Source organism: Amphiprion ocellaris, chromosome 10 (assembly GCF_022539595.1).
Source record: "Amphiprion ocellaris isolate individual 3 ecotype Okinawa chromosome 10, ASM2253959v1, whole genome shotgun sequence".
In the NCBI taxonomy this organism is placed as follows: domain Eukaryota; kingdom Metazoa; phylum Chordata; class Actinopteri; family Pomacentridae; genus Amphiprion; species Amphiprion ocellaris.
This window is the reverse complement of record NC_072775.1, coordinates 4170124-4183755: the sequence shown is the minus strand read 5'-3', so window position 1 is coordinate 4183755 and position 13632 is coordinate 4170124. Positions and strand designations below refer to the sequence as shown.

Genomic DNA, 13632 nt, shown 5'->3' with positions numbered 1-13632 from the left:
TTGTTCCAGGCTGTAAAGATGATTATTTCTGCTGTAAAGATGGACACTTTAACATGAGGACCTATAGGGACAAACTCACTTTGGAGTGAGCCTCAAGTTCTCATTTGAGGAAATGCAGCTTTTGACACTTCTGCGCTTTATTTTTCAGTCCTAAAAGATGTCATTTAGTGCTGATCAGTAATCATGTTCATATAAAACTTGAACATAAACTATAATAAAGCTCCATGTGTGCCTGAGTTTGGTTTACATCCCAAGAAATGATCACTGAGAGCTGAAACTGAAATGTGTGACCCAAACAAATGAAAGAAGAGATTTATAAGTTATTGAAACATGATCATGGTTTATAGAAACTCTACATGAGCGACCAAAATCATGAAGAAGATACAGCATCAGTTTAAACACAGTGGCTTTGTGTTACCGCTGAGACTTGGTAAGAAGCTTTTCTTCTCTGCTGAACCTGTTGGTGATTCAGATTTCCACTTTTTCTCTTTTAACTCAAACTATCAGTACTGAGATGCTGTCACAACATCACCTCCTCCTCAGATTCTCTCTTCCTCCTCGTCTTTTCCAGCCAGCTGGCAGCGATTTAACAGTCTCCAGTCTGCGCTGCCTGCTGGTCGTCCCCATGTCCCCAAGTCTTCGTCCTTACGCTCTCCTCTTGGTTGTCACGGTTACAGAGATCTGGGAAACGCTGTCCCTTCATGTGATGTCTCTTGATCTCTTTAATCTCCTCACTTGCCCTCTCCTCCTCCTCCTCCTCCTCCTCCTCCTCCTCCTCCTCCTCCTCCTCCTCCTCCTCCTCCTCCTCCTCCTCCTCCTCCTCCTCCTCCTCCTCCTCCTCCTCCTCCTCCTCCTCCTCCTCCTCCTCCTCGCTCAGTTGGCCATTTGACTGAGATATGATACGGCTTCAGCTCCTCCTCAGATACCGAGTCAGGTGCTCGGCTCATGAGGTCGTGACCGCGGAACGACTTGGGGAATGCGATGACATCACGGATGCTGGGAGCCCCGACCATGATGGAGACCAGTCGATCCAAACCTGGAAGGACGAACAAGACAATGTAAAAATTTAAATCTCTTTCACCTTTTTTGTTTTAGCTCACTGTCATCCTGCTTTTAAACTTCTAGTGACATTATTACATATATAATTTCTACAGTGTTTGCACCACTTTTGCATAACTGAGCTGCAGAACATAAAGAGGTGGTGGTTCACTGATCCCTCTACAACCTTTACCATATGTAACCCTCCTGTTGTCTTCATTTACGGGCACCAAAAAATATTGTTCCTTTCTCTGAAAAAAATCCAAAAATTCAGCAAAAAAAAAATTCCCCAAATTTATAAAAGTTTGCAAAATCCTCAGGAAGAAACTTGCAAAAATTCCTTAAAAGTTTCATTTAAAAAAAAAAAAAAATCCCCAAATTTGGCAATAAATAAATAAAATAAAATAAAATAAAATTCATAAAAATCTTCCAAAAAAATCCTAAAAATATCTGAAGTGATTCCCTATATATCAGTAAAAGTTCTAGTATCTTCTTTAAGAACATTTTTTTCTGAATGTTCTGAAAGAAATATTTTTTTTAGCATTTCTTTATTTGCACCAAAAAATGTTCGATAATTTCCTAAAAATGTTGAAAATGTGGAAGCTTTCACTGTGAAAATATATATATATATATACATATATATATATATATATATATATATATATATATATATATATATATATATATATATATATATATATATATATATATATATATATATATATATATATATATATATATATATTTATTTATTTATTTATTTATTTATTTATTTTTATATTTACATTTTCAAACTTTAAAGCGGGTCAATTTGACCCGCAGGAAGACACAAGGGTTAAATAGCAGAGGTTGGATTGTGAACATAACTTTCAGCAACTAGCATGCTTTGTTTAATAAAAAAAAAAAAAAGAAAGAAAATATGGCAGCAAGGGTGGCAGAAAATTATGTTAAAGAATTTTGAAATACTGCAACGTTAAAAGAATAAAGCAATAAATACATAAATAAGACAATAAGGGTAAATACCTGTAAAATAAAAATTATATTTTTAGCTGATTAAAGCACAGTTAAAATTGTGTAAGTTTACGGACACATATTGTAAATGATGAATTTCCTATTTGTAAAAATACAGAATTTCGATGTGAACATTTTTTTAAAGTTATCGGCATGTAAATTAATGCTCTTTTCTGTGATTATTATCTGTTATATAACAAATCCGGGAAACTCTTCGAAATAACAGTGAACTGTGTAAAAAATTACAGCAGAAAAAAGGTTAAAAAATGTTTTTGTGTGTGTGGCTTGCTGCCTGATAAAAGTTATAAATTCTTTTTTTTCTACATATTTTTTATTCAAGAAAAAGATAAAGGGTACAGGAGTGAGACACAGTAAATACAAAGTCTTGAATAACTTTTCTCATATTAATAATCAGAAACAACCTTCCAAGCCATACCTCCCACATGCTACCGAACAAAATGATCAAGAAAAGAACGAATCATATAAGTAAACATAAATAAATAAATAAATACACACAAACAAATATTATTATCATACATTATCTATGTGTGTTTTGTGTTCACTGGCACTGTCGGGGCCATATGGTCCTACAGAAGAGTGCTAGGTCTATTGAAATACAAAATCAACAGGTCCCAAATTTTATGGAATTTTCAAAATGATCCTCTGGTGAAACATTTTATTTTCTCCAATTTCAGAAACAACACCAGTTCGCTGAACCAAACTGTGGCCTTCAGCGGGTCAGGAGATTTCCACTGCAAAATTATTCTGCTATGGGCCAGAAGGGATGCAAAAGCAAAGACATTTTCTTTATAAGTGGCCAAAGTTATAAATTCTAAACTTTTCTATCATTTTATTGTCATAAACCTCGTCCTTACAGATTCATTCTTCAGGGGAAGTGAATTTCACAGGTTGTGAAACAGTGCTGGGTTACTAATGACTCAAGGTATGCATGTGAGGATTAAATAACAGTTTTAAGGAAATTAATGAAAGCATGCTTTATGTTTGTTGTTGAGCTAAACTAACTCAGGGAAAACCTCAGCATGCTGCATTCAACTCCAATGTTGTTCTTACCCAGAGCAATGCCTCCGTGAGGCGGTGCTCCTGAAGCCAGAGCCTCCAGCAGGTGTGTGAGAAGACTGGGATCCTCCTGGAGTAAAAAGATGTTGAAACCATTTACAACCAGCAATCTATCTTCTAAATTTAACCCTCGTGTCGTCCTGCGGGTCAAAATTGACCCAGTTTAATGTTTGAAAATGTGGGAAAAAAATATTTTCACAGTGAAACTTCTGATGTCCACATTTTCAACATTTTTGGGAAATTTTTGAACATTTTTTGGTGGAAAAAAAAGAAATATTAAAAATGTTTCTTAAGAACATTCACAAAAAAAAAAAAAATCAACCAAAATCCAGCGAAATTCGCTGGATTTTGGTTGATTTTTATGTGAATGTTCTTAAAGAAAATATTAGAAGTTTTACTGATATATATGGAATCACTTTAGATATTTTTACGATTTTTTTTGGAAGATTTTTACGATTTTTTTGAAAATATTTACAAGAATTTTCTTGCCAAATTTGCGGGATTTTTTTTAAAAATAAAACTTTTAAGGAAAACTTTTAAAGAATTATTTGAATTTTCTTCCTGAAGGTTTTGCAAATTTTCAGAAATTTGGGGAATTTGTTTTGTTGAATTTTTGAATATTTTTCAGACAAGGAGACAATACTTTTGGTGCCCGTGAATGAGGACAACAGGAGGGTTAAATATACATATCAATACATATTGAATGCTGACACCCAGGTGGAGAAAAACTTCTCTTCTATGGACACACCACTGACCTTGAGGATATTCTTCAAGACATGAAGCTGCTCTGAGGCATCATGGATCCGAATGGAGCCTCCTCCGATCTCACACCCGTTCAACACCAGGTCATAGTGCTGACCACGAACCTGTGGAGTCCAGAACGCACCATGAAACCTGATGCATCTCACATTTGTTTTTTTTTCTTTCTACACAACTAAAACTCCATTTTAGAGGCAGTATAGGAGCACCTTGTGTGGCTCTGTGTAGATTAAGTGAGCATCTTCTGGCAGTGCAGCTGTAAATGGATGATGAGCCGACTCCAGCTCCTCCGGGTCGTCTTCCTTTGGCACAAATAGAGGGAAGTCCACCACCCACAGGAAGTGAAAGGCTGAATGGTCGCGGAGTGAAACACCACGAGACTCCAGAAGCTGAGCAGCCTGCAGGCGGAGATTACCAAGCAACGGGCGCTGAGAGCAGAAAGACAAAAGAAGAACATGTATTCAGTGTTATCTTTCCACCTTCTCCTCTTCATCAGTCTCATCTCATCTAAATGTCTCACCACAGTGTGGACAGAGCCGGCCGCTATCAGCAGCAGGTCTCCTGGTTCGGCTTCAGTGGTCTTCAGCAGATTATCTGTGACGGAGGCCGACAGCAGCTTCTTCAGAGGAGACTTTAAAGTCCCGTCTGGTCTGAGCTGCACCAGGCTCAGCTCCTTCAGATGAAACATACACACAGGAATTAAAAAATACACTCCTGCGGTACAGCTTTGGGACGATTTTGAGGTTAAAAGATTCATCAGAGAGGTGCTGCTCATCTACAGCATCTTGTATGGTTTAGTTTGTGTTGCTGATATTGGATTGCTGTGAGTCTGCTCCCATGTACATTGTTTTAGTCATGCTGTTTGGAGGAATGTTTCTTTTTCTGGACAGCACAAAACAACAAAGTAAAGGAAGAGGAAAAGAGGAAAGACAAACCTACCTGTCCAAACTGAGTCTTGGCTGTTTGTTTCAGTTCTTCCAAATCTTTCCCAGTGAAAACTTTCTGTTACCAAACACACAACAGAGAACATCATTTGGCACAGACAAGAAAATCAAAACACAGTTTCTTATTGTTTTCTGTGTCTCTTTCTTGTACCAAACTAAGAACTGTAATGTTCTACCATATTTTCTGCAACAGGAAAAGGTTTTGCTCTTACTGCTCCACTGGGAACACAGAGGGTCTGAACGGAGCCGCCTGGTTGGCTGAGAGCTGATCTCAGGAATTCAATTTCCGTGGACGAGAAAAAATCACTGAGGTCAATCAGCTGGACAGAAACGAGAAGAAAGACAGAGATTCACACAAGGAGACAGACGTGTAGAAATAAAAGGTAAACACATCAGATGTGCTATCATTTTCTGCCTTCAACAGCATTATTTCTTTATAGTCAGTTTGTTTTGGTGAACACAGCCCCTTTATTCCACAGTCAATACTAATAATAATTAGAGTCAGTCGATGATATTCCAGATAGTCGTGCTGCTGCACAGTCTCAGATTTAGTTCAGACTGTATTTATTTCTTATTTGAGGCCCAAAGTGATGTTGGGTAAAATATACTGGTTGAATTCTGAGAACTTCATAGGTTTTCAGATCTGGGATTTTTTGTATTTCATACTCCAAATAAAAAACTCTTACCTAAGAAGCCATTTTAAGGGTTCATTATCTCCAAAAATGCTATGAAAGCTATGAAACTAGGTGAGAATTGCTTCCAGCAGATCCTAAATAACCGAATGCAGAAGCTAAAGTTGTAATTATCGGCCCGTGAAAAAGCGAAATATTTCCAAATGAGGGTAGTATTGCCACACCATAAAGTTCCTGTAAGTGTACACATATGGATGTACTCATATTTCTTACTAAAACTACAGTGTTTGGTCGACGTTTCACCAACTTTTGAAGCCTCTAACATCAGTAAGATTTGATTTGTGGAAGGTATTGTAAGCCAAGATTGCTTTGTCATGACAAATTGGTGATATGGACTCAATCATAGGACCACAAAAACTGGTGTGCATAAGGGTCTATATATCATGTCCTCATGTTAAAATTAATCCACATGTTCCCACACATATACTTGAAATGAAAACTGAACAGAGAAACTGAATCACTCAACAGATATCACAAACCACTTAAAATAATTTTGTCATGGTTGTGGGAGTTTTATTCCTGGAAATATTGAACTTTTGAAGATAAAAATACAAAAAAATCCCACGTCTGAAAACATAAACGCATAGAATTCAGCCAAAATATTTTATAGAACCCAGTTTTATTTTCCAAATACCAAATAGGTAAACTCAGAACTCAGAGTTCTGTCTGAACTGGCACAGACTGATCCATCAGTTCTTTTAAGCCATTAGAAGTGACTCACCTTCATGCTGAACCTGGTGTCAGGTTTGTCCACCCCATAGTCCCTCATGGCCTCTTCATATTTCATAACCTGGAAAGGAACCTTAATGGGACCTTTCTCTGCAGGCCAGGAGTGATGCAGCAAACCCTCCACCAGGGACATGATACCTGCCTGGTCCACAAAAGACATCTCTACGTCCACCTGGGAGAGACAAGGACAGTTTAATCCAAACTATTCAGAAACACATTGATCTCGGCTGCTTAAGTAAACGTCTAAAGCAGGGGTGTCAAACTTACAGCCCCACTTTGCAAAGTGTAAAAATTACAGACGTGAAACTGAATACTTCCTGTGAAAATATTTAAAGATACTGAACATTGTGTGATATAATGTGAGTCAGCAGCTTCAGTATGACAGAGGTTGGTTTGGTGGAACCCTATTGTTGATGCGCTGCCACAACTTTTCTGCATTTTAATGTATAAATTTTATACATTTACAAGGCCAACTTAACCTGCCTTACTAGTTTCCACTTTAGTTTGTGCAGTGTGTTAGTTCAGGTGGTCAGGATTACTACACAGATGTAGAAATTACTGTAAATTTAAAAACATTTCTAGATCCTGACAAGTTGTGGAATAGTGCATTGTTCAGTTCCAGATACCTGCAACTAAATGTTTTGTTCCTTCGTAGACACTGTGATCTGAAAGTTGTAATGCACAAATGATAAAATGAGGCATAATTTTGTTGGAATTTCACTTATTTTTCTTAAGAAATTTCAAGTTGTACATAAAGTTTTGTAAAAAAATAATTCATTAAATGTGAACATTTTCAGAAAGTACTGGAACAAGGAAAGCTTACATCAATTAAGTCATTTGAAATCAAAAATTTTGTCAGAACATGTACAGATATCCCCCCAAAATCCCTTAAAATGCACTGAAAGTTCTCAATCACACTGCTTATATCATCTGTTGGAAAAGTTACCTTCACAGAACACAGTCCCACATGGTCTAGTGGTTAGGATTCCTGGTTTTCACCCAGACAGCCTGGGGTCAACTCCCGGTATGGGAACAAACATTTACTTAACTGTGGTGGTGAATCCTGACTGTTCCAGCTACAAGTTGCCACAGGGTTTAAACGTGTGATTGTAGGGTGTGTTCCTGCTCTGTCTCACCTGGGTGAACTCAGGCTGCCTGTCTGGCTTGGAGCCTTCATCTCTGTAGCAGCGAGCTATCTGGAAGTACCTGCCACAGACAAGGAGGAGACAGACTGTTGGTTGGGACAATCTTTTGCTTAAAAGTCAAAATTAGAAGCAGTAAATACACCCTCAGTCAAACCTGGTAAGACTCTACAGCCTTACTAGTCTGACCAGAAGCAGGTAGTTAACTGTTGATGTAGTATAACTTTATGACTCCCCTCTATTTATGTAACTGTCACCCTGCTTTGACTTTACCTTGTAACTGACATTTTGGCACCAATAGCTCACTTAGATAAAAACAAATGAGTATTTCGTCCAGTCACTGCTCATTATCTTGACGGAGGATGGAAAGATTTACATTCACTCTTATCACTGTGTTGTTTTCAGCGCTTTTGTACTTTGTACTCTATTTTGAAAGCGTAATCATTACAAAGCAAAAACAAAAGTCACGTGTTGATTGTGCAAGAACTGAATACAACAAAGGAGCCAGATTAGTTGTTTATAAAACTGTAACTGTGAATAATTCCTACTTTATAAAGGAAATTTGAATAGTTTGAAGACATGTTAAAGTCATTTTGGAAGCATTTTTAGTAAGTTTTTTTTTAACCCTTCTCAGCCATCCTAGACAATTAACTAATTTTGGACAGGTTTTGAAGAGTTAAGGAGGATTTTTCTTAGCAAGTTCTGGTCAAATTTGAGTAATTTCTAGTCATTTTGCACATATTTTGGGTCATTTTTTGACAAATTTTGACATTTAGACAACATATTTATTTTATGAGGTCAAATTAGAGTAATTTTGGACGTGTTTTTGTTATTTTTAGTCATTTTTGGAACCCTTCTAAGCCGTCCTAGATGTTTAACTCATTTTGGACAGATTGTGAACAGGAAAAGAGCATTTCTTTGAGTAAGTTCAGGACAAATTTCTAATAATTTTGGACAAATGTGGAGATTAGTTAAACATTTCTGTATAATTGCGAGATAGCGGCACTGCGTCATTGTAACCATGACAACAAGTGAACACTACATCAGCTGCCTGCTGATGATCACATGATTGTGATCCTACTACAAATCCACCACTGAGGACTGATTAAGGATTTGTCCATCAGAAATAACACAACACCTGAGCAGCCTTGGTGGAGTGCTGCATTCTCTGAGTGCTTTTCTAGTTAATAATGTGCCGTACGCACCGGTTGTAGATGTCTGTTTACTGGCATAAGGTAAGAATATGATAGAACTTTTTAATCCCATAGGAAATTCTTGAAAAAAAAAAAAACTAAATCTGTAACAGGACAATAAATACAGCGTGTAGTGAAAAATTAATAGGATATAAGTACGATGCATTACTAAAAATAAAAAAGCAAGCTAAAATAAGATTTATAACAATACAAAAGAGCAACTCTGGCTCTCCATCTGAAGAATGAACATGAAGTTTATTTTCGCTGGCAAAAGACGGAATGACAGAATTTTACTTCTCATTCAGTCCACTGTCTTTAAAGTAACATTATCTTTTCATAAGTACGATTTTCTAGTACTTTTTCCACCCTGATCATCTCCTCATAGCCCCAGCAAACATTTTTGAACAACATTATCATGAAGTTGAGGTTGGGTTGCATAAACACCTGCTCTGTTTTTGGTCTCTATCAACTCCTGAGGGAAACATCTGGTTCTTTCACTGCTAAATGCTCCACTATGTTCACCTCCTGTCGGCGTCCTGTGACCTCCGCTGAAGCTTCACTCACCTGTCGACGCCGGCCACCATCAGAAGCTGTTTAAACTGCTGCGGACTCTGAGGTAAAGAGTAAAATAGACCAGGCTCTCTGGAGGGAACCACAAACTCTTTGGCTCCCTGAAAAACACACACAAGTGTAGAACATCTGAGGCTCATTAAAATATCAGGAATGATACTGGTTTAGTCTGTGACAAACAAAACTTACACCATTAAGTCTAAAAAACAGATGGTTTTATTACATGTAACTAAAGTCAGACAACACGAGATTATCTAAACCAGGGGTGTCAAACATGTGGCCAACGGGCCAAAACCGGCCCTCCAGAGAGTCCAATCCGGCCCATTGGACGACTTTGTAAAGTGTAGAAATTACAGAGAAGACATTAACTGCAAATTGTAAATTTGTAAGACTATAAATTTAAAATAATTTCTAGACCATGACAAGTTGTTTTCATCATAAAGCAAAATACTAGATTGCTCATTGTCATTCTGTGTCGTTTTTGTTGTTTTTTTGTCTGACTTTTGTCATTTTTCTCATGTTTTTGTCATTTTGTTTCTAGTTTTTGTATTTCCTTTTTGTCTCGCTTGTGTTGTCTACTTTTTCATCATTTTGTTTCTCGCTTTTGTCATTTTTGGTCTCATTTGTGTCAGTTGTCCATTTTTTTTGTCACTTTGTAACTTTTTTGCCAAATTTTTTATCTCTTTTGTTTTGTTTCATGTCATTTGTCTCATTTTTTGTCATTTTGTTACTTGCTTTTCTTTTTTTGTCTCATTGTAATATTTTGTCTTGTTTTCGTCTTTTTTCTTTGTTTGACACCCCTGCCCTAAACTATAAAGATTTCCTAGCAGGAAGACCTTTCCTAAAGTTTTAAGATAAATTCTTCCTTGTGAATGTTTGTTCTAAAAAATGTAAAATCCCTAAAACACCTATGAAGAGTCTTACCCCTGGTGTTCTTTTGAACAAAGTGGGCGTTTCCACATCAACAAAACCTACAAATTAGAGAAAAACACACAAATCAGGACACGTTACAGCAGAAGGGGACGGGATTCTGCACCAAGTTTCCAACAATCAGCAACAGAACACTTGTAAATGTTATTGAAACAGTGAAAAAGCCAGCAGAGAAAATGATTGTTATTGGCCGCACCGTGCACATTACAGAGATATTCTCTCATCTTCATCACCAGCTGAGATCTCAGTCTGAGGTTCTTCTGCATCTGCGACGACCTCAGGTCCAGGTAGCGATACTGCATCCGCAAAGACTCAGACTTCTGCACAAAGAAAAAACAAACACAGTCAATCAATCCACACTGCTAAAAACTGAAAAAGAAAACGGGCTCAACAGTGCACATACGTGTAACATTAACACTTACTTTGACAAAGTCTTTAATTTCAAAAGGCAGCTTCTGGCAAACATTGAAAACTTGCACATCCGCAGCGAGGACTTCTATTTCTCCTGTTGGCATCGTCTGATTGGAACACAGCAGAGTAAGAAAGTTCAGAATGAGAAACAACAGCTTCTGAGATTTACTAAACATCTAAAGTTTCAGAATATCAACTAAAAATCCCTTAAAATGCACCAATAGTTCTCAGTTTCACTGCTGTTGGAAAACTTGGCTTCACTAGTCAGAACACAGTCCCATATGGTCTAGCGGTTAGGATTCCTGGTTTTCACCCAGGTGGCCCGGGTTCGACTCCCGGTATGGGAATAAACATTTAATAATTTCCACTCAAGTTATCAATGACAATCTCAAAAACATGTATTCGGAACACAAAACAAATCTCTGGAACCAGTCTTGTCAACTTGTAGCAGTACTTTCTGTGTCATCATCCCAGTATGGAACCTGCCAGAAACACCCAGATGTCACACCACATTTATCTGAATTTTGCAGTATGCAATCCAGCCTGCTTTCATTCATTTTTTTCTTTATTTGACAGGGACAGTGCACATTAATGAACGTCTATTTAGTCAGCAATAGATGTAAATATGTTGGATTATGGCAACAATGCTAATTTACATCCGCAGTCTCTAGGCAGATTGAAAAAAAATAAAACATAAAACAATAGGTCACAATAAAAGCACAATACAAAAAGTACACAAAGAAGTATTTTCAGGCCATGTTGACCCACAATCCTCTGAACAGATACGTAACACATGTTGCAGTGTCTTGTATTAAAAAGCTTGAACCCCCAAGAACATAATTTCACACTACAGACTACAACGATCTGTGTTTAATACACAATATTATGATGGAATAGTATGTCTCATTTATTTGTATGCTGCATTAAAATTTGCATACTTTGTAAGTAACAGTACATACTTAAAGTAAAAAGAAGAATAAACGTCTTAATAAATATTACAATATTACACACAAACCTTGTTCTCTTGTCCTGCTGGTCGTCTTCTGACTGTTCCCGTAACCTTGACGACAGACTCAACTGTCAGGTCACACAGCACTGCTTTCAAATTACTTGCAGACTTAAAAAAAACCAAAAAAATTCAAAATTTCTGTGATATAAACGGTTTTACATTGTGTCCTTGCATTTTGAAAGCTGTGCATTCAGTGTCTCTGTGCTGGAAATAGTTATTATTATTAAAATTATTAACAAAATTTGATTAGTCATGATAATAGTAATGGAATGTGTTGTGGCGTTTAAATATTTTCTTCCCTACTTCTTCCTGAGGAATTAAAACTTGTGTCAAGCCGCTGAAATCTCGAAGGATGACAAACAGGTCTTGTCTGTTGGAGACAGAAACAGATTATTAGGACGATTCTTCCTGACTCTGGTGACACCAAAACCTTTAATTTAACTAACTGACTGACTGATACAGTCCTTCCAAAGCGTTTGATTTCAGTGACTATTCAGGAGGAAATAATGCAGTTACTGAGAGATAGTACAGTTTGAAATCATTTATGTGATTTTGCGCAGAAGTTTACTCACTTGTGCTGCAGATTGTACTTTGGTTTATAACAGTGGAAAATCTCAATAACACCAATTTATTGTTGTTTTTGCATGCTTATCATCAAAACTGAGCAAATATTTGGCAATTTTGCTTAAAAAGACTTTTTGAATTAATCAGAACAGTTGAAGATTAATTTTCTGACAGATCTCCATCTGATTAATGGACTAATGATTTTTTTTCTGATGTTCAGCAGCAGTAATACCTGAGGTATTGGACCCAACCACACAGAGTAACTTTCTCTCCCACATGGTCGGATCTCAGTTCTCCACAGGTGTGACTCCTAAAGGACAAACTGCTGAGACCTGATGACAAAATAGAAAAAAATTACACTTTTAGTTACTCAAAGAGCTATCAGGTTTTACTGATATTAACAGTTAACACTATTTTATTTTACTAAATACCATCTATATTTGACAAAACAAAAAAAATCACCATTTTCAGTTCTTAATATATTGTTTTTAAATTCAAATTACACCAAATAGTAAATTATATATATTTTTTAGCAGATTAAAATAGAGTAAACTGTAATTTTATAGTCACATACTGTGAAAAAACAAATCACTATTAGAAAAAAGACAGATTTTTTTCATCATGTGTAGTTTGGGCACGTTTTTTCCACAGTCATCATGTAAATTAATGCTATATTTAAGTGATTTTAGTTGTCAGACGACAGTAGATCTCTCATTAGTGCTGAATCCCTCCAGTACCTGTGGAGGCAGCAGCAGCTCCGTTCAGTCCGGTCGAGCAGCTCACATGTCTGGTCTGAGCTCTCAGTAGCTGCCGTCCTTGACTGGAGGTCGAAGCGGAGCTCCGACACCGAACACTGACAGCTCTGAGTCCGCTAAACAGCCTCCGAAGCACAAACCTGCTGTTTGCTGCCATTTTCTCTCATAAACAAACCCTAAAACACGGAGCTGAAGTCCTGTTATTTAACGCTCTAACCGTCATAACTGAGAAGCAGCCTGTAGCAAACACAGCTAAATGCTAATTACGTTCATGTTAATTATGACGCCTTAATTAAGCCGGAGGACAAAGACCGACAGCCGGATACTGTTCACCGAGTCACCACCGAGCTCTTCTGGTCCCGGTTCCGCATCTCGGTCGTCCCGGTCCTGGCCGTTTTCGAGACTTCCTGCTCATGTGGATGAGCCGCGGTGCCTCGGCGTCTATCACCAACGTTCATCCGTTAGTGTAGGAATCAGAGCTGCGTAAGTAGGTGTGACGTCATGACGTTAGGACCAAAGCAGTCGATGTGAGACGTGATCGAGCGGAAGACTCCCTCTGTTGATAATCGAACTTTTTTTAAACAGTTAACAAGCAACGATTTCATTAGTTATTATCAGTAATTTAACAAAACAGAGAAGATTTGTAAAATGGTACTTACTGTAACTTTTTTCAGTCTTTAATATGTACATACAAATATACAAATATCTGTAAAATAATGGTATTTTCGCTGATTTAAATGAAGTTAAATTGTAATTTTATAGTCACACAATGTGAAAGAATAAACTACCATTTATAACAATACTGATT

At 37.2% G+C, this 13632-nt stretch overlaps 1 protein-coding gene and 1 non-coding gene across 2 annotated transcripts; one reads left to right on the top strand and one right to left on the bottom strand.

Moving 5' to 3' along the window:
* Positions 1 to 539: 539 nt before the first annotated feature.
* dars2 (aspartyl-tRNA synthetase 2, mitochondrial) lies at positions 540 to 13282 on the bottom strand. The gene is made up of 18 exons (XM_055014287.1): positions 12807 to 13282; positions 12302 to 12401; positions 11809 to 11875; positions 11512 to 11613; positions 10508 to 10603; positions 10282 to 10405; positions 10080 to 10126; positions 9150 to 9256; positions 7387 to 7456; positions 6243 to 6422; positions 5042 to 5149; positions 4825 to 4887; positions 4406 to 4558; positions 4095 to 4313; positions 3882 to 3992; positions 3121 to 3196; positions 853 to 1036; positions 540 to 657 (listed from the first exon to the last, which is right to left on the bottom strand). The coding sequence occupies exons 1-18, from the start codon at positions 12979 to 12981 to the stop codon at positions 540 to 542; spliced, it is 2100 nt and encodes a 699-aa protein (XP_054870262.1). The 5' UTR covers positions 12982 to 13282.
* On the top strand, positions 10772 to 10843 carry trnae-uuc (transfer RNA glutamic acid (anticodon UUC)). The gene has a single exon. It is a non-coding gene; the product is annotated as a tRNA-Glu (tRNA).
* Positions 13283 to 13632: the final 350 nt, after the last annotated feature.

Excerpts from the sequence above, each read along its gene's own strand:
- dars2 (XM_055014287.1), bottom strand. The coding sequence starts at position 12,981 with ATGGCAGCAAACAGCAGGTTTGTGCTTCGGAGGCTGTTTAGCGGACTC. Across the intron at positions 10,406-10,507 it reads AAATTAAAGACTTTGTCAAA|AAGTCTGAGTCTTTGCGGAT; the intron begins GTAAGTGTTAAT and ends TTCTTTGTGCAG. Across the intron at positions 9,257-10,079 it reads TGTTCAAAAGAACACCAGGG|GGAGCCAAAGAGTTTGTGGT; the intron begins GTAAGACTCTTC and ends TGTGTTTTTCAG.